The following is a 5,463-nucleotide window of genomic DNA, read 5'->3' as shown; positions in this document are numbered from 1 at the left end:
TCGGCGTGTGGGTCTGCCGGTTCCCCGGCTCTCTGTCCCTGGGAAGGTACACACATGCGTGTGCGGTGAAAGGGGTGCCCTTTGCGGGGGGGGGGGGGGGGGGGGGGGGGGGGCGAGAGTGGATACGGTGTCTGCGTCGTCTCTGCCGGTGGGGGGCCGACCCACGGCCGCAGGGGGAGGGCATCACGCCGACACGCGCGGGAGAAGCCCCCCTGCTGTTGGTTCCTCGGGCCGGGTGTGTTTGTCTCTTCACCGTGTCCGTCCCTGTGCGGGGTCCCCCCCTGGCACTTGGTTCCCTGGCCGCGGGGTCGCGATGTCCCCTGTGGTGCGCCGATCGGCTGTCGGGATCCGGCCAATTTCCCTGGCCCCCGGTGGCGGGGAAGATGGTCTGCGGGTTCGGGGGGTTCCCGTCCTGGCGGGCGGTGGCCACCGGTTGTCCGTTTGCCATTCACAAATACGCGGGGCACTTTGCAAAAGCTTCGCGCGGCCCGTCTCACCGCAGGGCGGGCCAACACGGCGTGGCTTTTCCCCGTGAGGGTCTCTCCTGGCCTTTCGGAAGGCGGACAGATGTTGCGGTGGTGTGTTATTGCGATCCGTCGTGGCCCCCACGTTGCCCCTCTCGACACTTCCTCCCCGGGGGCCGTTGGTGTCCGATGGCGAGCGGGGAAGGCGCATCCCGAGCCGCGCCGGCCCTGGCCCCGGGCAATTCTCCGGATAGCCGGCGGAACCCCTTCTCCCGAGTATGGTGTTGGGTGTTTCTGTGTGCGTGTGCGGGGGGCATTTTCTTTTGCATCCCCGCCGAGTTGGGGGGGGACTGCCTGTTGCGCGAGGCAGCTCTCCTGGTCGTGGGCCGGTGCGACGGCGTGCGGTGGTTTGGCGGCGCCGGGAGCATGATTGTCCTGTGGGTTTCTGCGGGAGGAAAAGCAGCAGCCAAATCCTGTCTTCTGGCAAGGGGAGGGTGCGCTGAAGTCGTGCCGGGTCTCTCTCTCTCTCTCTCTCCCTCCTCATCATGGGTGCGGTCCCCGCTCGCTCCTCCGTCCCTGGCCCTTGGGTTCGTCTTTTCGCGAGTGCCACCTTTTGGCCTGGGCCTCCCTTGGCCGGCTGGCTCGTGGTGCTTGCTTCTCTCCCAGCCTTCCTCTGTGCATGTCCTTGCGAGGCAGTGGGTCTCGGCTGTGGCCGTGCCAGGCACCTGACAAGACCGACGCCAAAACTAGTCACTCGGCCTCCTCGCCCCGAAAAAATGGAGCCAGGTGGGGTTCTCCCTCTCTTGCCCGTGGCCGAAGTTCACGCCCTCGGCGGAGGCGGGCAGGCTGGTGACACAGGCCAGCCCCTCGATCTGCCCCCGCTGGTGCTGATCCGCGTGCTGGCCATCGGACGCCCCTTCGCCGGGTTTTTCCGCTCTTTCACTGCACTCGCGCACCGGGCCATGGTATCGGCACGCCGGCACCGGTGCACGAGGACATTCCCGGAGATCCTCGTGGATGCGTGTGCCGGTCATCTTCCCCGGTCATCACTGGGGCTGGGCTTGGGGGGCAGGGGGATCGTGCTCTCGGCTGCTATGGGGTTATGGCCGCCCGGGCGAAGCCGGTGCGTGTTCCCCGGCGAGCCACTCATACCTTTTGGTTTACTTGCGCGTTGCTTCTCCGGGCGGCCGGGGCAGCTGGCGACCGTGGTGGCTGCGCCATGGCGCATCGGGGTGCACATGCGGGGCTGTGCCGGCCGCCAGGAGGCGGTGTGGCTGCGGGCGGCGGATGCGCGTCGGCTGCCCGGGGCCCATTCGCGGCAGGCGCACGACTCCGGCGTGAGCCGTGTCCCCCGGAGCGGCGCGGCCGTCCGGGCACCCCGGGCCGTGACCTCTCGCACCGGGGCGGACTTCACAGCCCGGCCTCCCTTCCCTGCCGCCGGTCGGAGGAGGCGAGGCGCTTTTTTTTGCCGGCAAGGTCGCCGGTGCATGGGCTGGAGGCCGCGATCCAAGACCCGGGTCTGGGAAGCTGCATGTCGGCCGCCTGGCGCCTCCCTGGGGGGCGAGCAGCTGGCCGGCCCGACGTGGGGGCGTTTCTGGGTGCTTCGAACTCGGGCGGCTTGTCCGGGTGGCGGGCGGGCTGTCCTCGCGCGTCTGCTGCCTGCTGTGCCACCGGCTACCGGGGGCCTTGCCTAAGGAGACTCCGGGAGCGGGGCCCGGGTGCTTGTGTCGGGCGGCCGGCCAGCGCCCGGCGTCACTGTCCCTCCAGGTGGCGGCGGGCCTGGGCCACATTCGGCCGACCGGGCGTTCGAGCCGGGGCATCTACCGAGGACCCGCCGGCACAACGCGTGGGCGCCTCGTCTGCCGGCCGGGTGTTGCGGGGGCACACGGCGAGGGTGCTCTCGCGGGCGGGCCCGCTGAGGTGCTTGGCTGTTCCTCTGGCGGCCTGCCTGCCGGGGGGGGTCTGTCAGCCGGTGATGAGGCTGTGGTGGGCCTCCGCATCCGGACGCGGGTCGAATGCTGGATGGTCTGCTGCACCGCCCCGCCTTTTGGCCGATCTCCCCGGCGGTGTGTGTCCATCCAAGAGCTGCGCGGCGGACGGCCTCGGCCCCTCTTTATTTCGTTCTGGCACTGCCGCGCGGCGGGATGCTGCGGGGCGGCACATGGGTGTGGCTGCCGGTCGGTTTTGTCGGCGAGCGCCCCATGTGGTGGTGTCCGTTCGTCCGGGCATGGCCGGGGCCGCCTCACCGAGGGTATGTCGGTGCGCGAAGAGATTGCCGCAGAGGGCGGCCGAGGCTCGGGCCAGTCCCAGGCGCAGGGCGACACACGAGGTCATGGCCGGCGGGCGTGCCTGTGGGCTTTCCGTCTCGGCCCTCGCCCTCCGGGCGGGCCATGCGCTCGCCGCACCAAGCGCTGGGCTGGTCTCCGGCTCGTGCGCGGCCACGGACGGGGGCCATGTCGGGAGCCGGAGGCCTCCGAGCTCGGGGGATCTTGCCAACATACCACCGCCGCAGGGGGTGGGCATGCGCCGGCCGGCGTCACAATGCCAGGCTGCTGAAAGGCGCGCATCGCGTGGCCCATCTGCCGGCCGGGTCGGCGGGGTGCGCCGCGGCCGTGTCCCACACGTGTGTTTGCGTGCACACAGAGGGCCGAGCCCTCAGGCGCCTGCGCCTCGGGGGGGAGGAGAGGGCGGCAGAAAGGGGGGGGCAGGGGAGAGGGGACATGGCCCTGGAGGTACGTGCCCGCAAGGGGAGCGGGGCATCCCACCCGGCGCCAAGCCCGGACGGCGAGAAAGGCGCAGGTGCTTCCCCGTGTGTCCGGCGTCCCGGGCAGGCTTGTCCTCTCGTGGGAGAAGCCGCCAGTCAGCATGTGTGCGTAGCATCTTGAGATCTGTGTGTGTGTGGCCCATTCCACCTGGCTGTATCCCTGTCTCAGGTTTGTTCCTTGTTATCGTGTGGTCACTGGGCCCACGCACACCCTCTATCGGCCCTTTCTCCTCACCTCCTCTGTTCTTCCTTGTGTTGCCTTGCAGTGGGGTCTAGCTCCTGCCCTCCATGTGGCCGAGAGGAGCGGCCAGGTCTTGACGCGAGAAGATCCCTGTCATTGGGTGCGCGCGGGCCGGCATGCACCGCCGGGAGCGCCGGACACGCGCGGCGTCGTGCTCCTCCCCGGCTCGCGGGTGTTTTTCCCGGGGCAGCCACAGAAGAAAGAGGCATGGCAATGCAGGCACCCTGACTGGGTCCGAGCCTTTCCGACGCGCTCACACCCATCCAGGGTGCAGGCGGAAGCTCCCTCCCGCCAGGTGGCATCTCCCGAGGCTGGGAGGTGTCCACTTCGCAAACGGCGACTGGGCCCCCATCGGTCGCCCGCCACGCGGGCTGCGGGTGACCGACCGCGACCGCGACTTGCCGGCCCTGCGCCATGCACTTGCCAGGTATGCGGTCCCTGGGGGGAAATGGCCGGATCTAATGCAGCGCGCGTGATCCCGGCCGGGCGGTTCCTCGGCGGAGGCGCAGAGGCAAGACCGCGCAGCGGAGGGGCGAGGCCATGCAGGAGGGTGGATTCCTTTGGCCCTCTCCCCTTCGCGGAGCTCGGATCCCAGCCCCGGGGCATGGGCCAGCGCGCACGGCACTGGATGGCCGAAGTCATGGCCCTGGCTCTGGGATTCCCGCCGGCCGAGGCCGAGGAAGAGCCGGACCGAGCTCCGACTGATGCTGAGGAGGTGGCACCGCGGACACCGTGGGAGGCGTGCCACGCCTGGTCGTCAGCGGGATCCCGTCTCTGCCTGGGTGCTGTGGCAAGTCGGGCTGCCCCGGGCGCGGAGAGCTCGGGAGGTAGGTCACGGCAGGGCACGGATCCACCGGACAGGGGCTGGCGAGTGTCCACCAGGGGTGGCCCATGCGGGACGATGTGGGCGGCCGGGGGGAAAAGGGACAAACCGCGCGGGCAGGCTCAGCAGTGCCCTCTCGAAGCCAGGGGGCTTGCGTCGCCATCGGCGCATCGACCGGCAGGAAGACCCATTTCTCGGGGATGCCGTGCCATGAGACGGGGGACATCCCGGCGGCGAGGAGGAGAGGGCTCACTGGGAAGCGACGAAAGGCCGCCGACCGGGGAGGCATCTGCAAAGCCACACTGCCGCGACCGTGCCATGATTCCCCGATTGCCAACGCTCGGCGGAGTGCCACCCCGGGCCGGCCGATGAATATCAGGATTATTTAATCGGATTATTTCGCGATGGGAGTCGACTCGGCGCATGTTGGTTGAACGGGGTCAGAGAAGGTGGGCGAATGGCGAGGGTGATTTTAGTTGCGCCATGGGAAGCGACCATGGGCCATCTGGGCCCGAGCAGCCAATGTTTCTTACTCGGGCGAATGTTCGCCATCGCCGAGTGCGTCAAACAATAACAAAAGCCCAGCTGGGGTGGTCTCGGCATCGGGCGCCACGTGGGGCGTCCCTCTGTGTGTGTGCAAGCGGGGGCCTCTGATGCTGGTGTTCCCTTCTGGGAAGGAACAAGCCCATGGTGGCACACGGGTCGCCTGCCGGCGGCCAGTGGTGCCGGCTGAGGAAATGAGCGCGTGGGCCGGGGGGACTTGGGGCTTGGCATCTGTGTGGGCTAGCTTGAGTGTATTGGGCCGGATGTGAAGCGGGTGAACGGGGTGATGGGGGGAGTGTTTGCGGGGAGTTCCCGGGGTAGCCCTGGCAGTTTGGTCGCCCGGGCAAGTCGGGAGAAGGGGTCCCAGCTTCGGCGAAGCCCCTGCGCCCCGGCGAGCATCCTTGGCGAACGAGTCGCCAGGGGGCGTGGGCCCCCTCGAAGGCCATCTGCCTGCCACGCGGGCCACGTGTCGCCCGACGGGGCGCAGGGGCTTCGCCGAAGCCGGGACCCCTTCTCCCGACGTGCCTGGGAGGCGGGGTGTGCGATGGGCCCATGCGGCTGCTCTGTCCCGCCGAGGGGGCCATTTGTGAACGCGGCGATCCAGCGCACTGGCACCGGGTTCGTTGCT

The 5,463-nt window shown here is 69.4% G+C and overlaps 1 protein-coding gene across 1 annotated transcript; it reads left to right on the top strand.

Moving 5' to 3' along the window:
• Positions 1–4,109: 4,109 nt before the first annotated feature.
• Positions 4,110–4,506, top strand: H696_02549 (hypothetical protein; the record flags this gene model as incomplete). Its single annotated transcript, XM_009496463.1, has 2 exons — positions 4,110–4,296; positions 4,439–4,506. 2 exons carry the CDS (start codon positions 4,110–4,112, stop codon positions 4,504–4,506), a joined length of 255 nt encoding a protein of 84 aa, XP_009494738.1.
• Between the last annotated feature and the right edge of the window lie 957 nt (positions 4,507–5,463).

Source organism: Fonticula alba (genome assembly GCF_000388065.1).
Source record: "Fonticula alba strain ATCC 38817 unplaced genomic scaffold supercont2.4, whole genome shotgun sequence".
Lineage (NCBI taxonomy): Eukaryota > Rotosphaerida > Fonticulaceae > Fonticula > Fonticula alba.
This window is presented reverse-complemented; position numbering and strand designations above follow the sequence as displayed.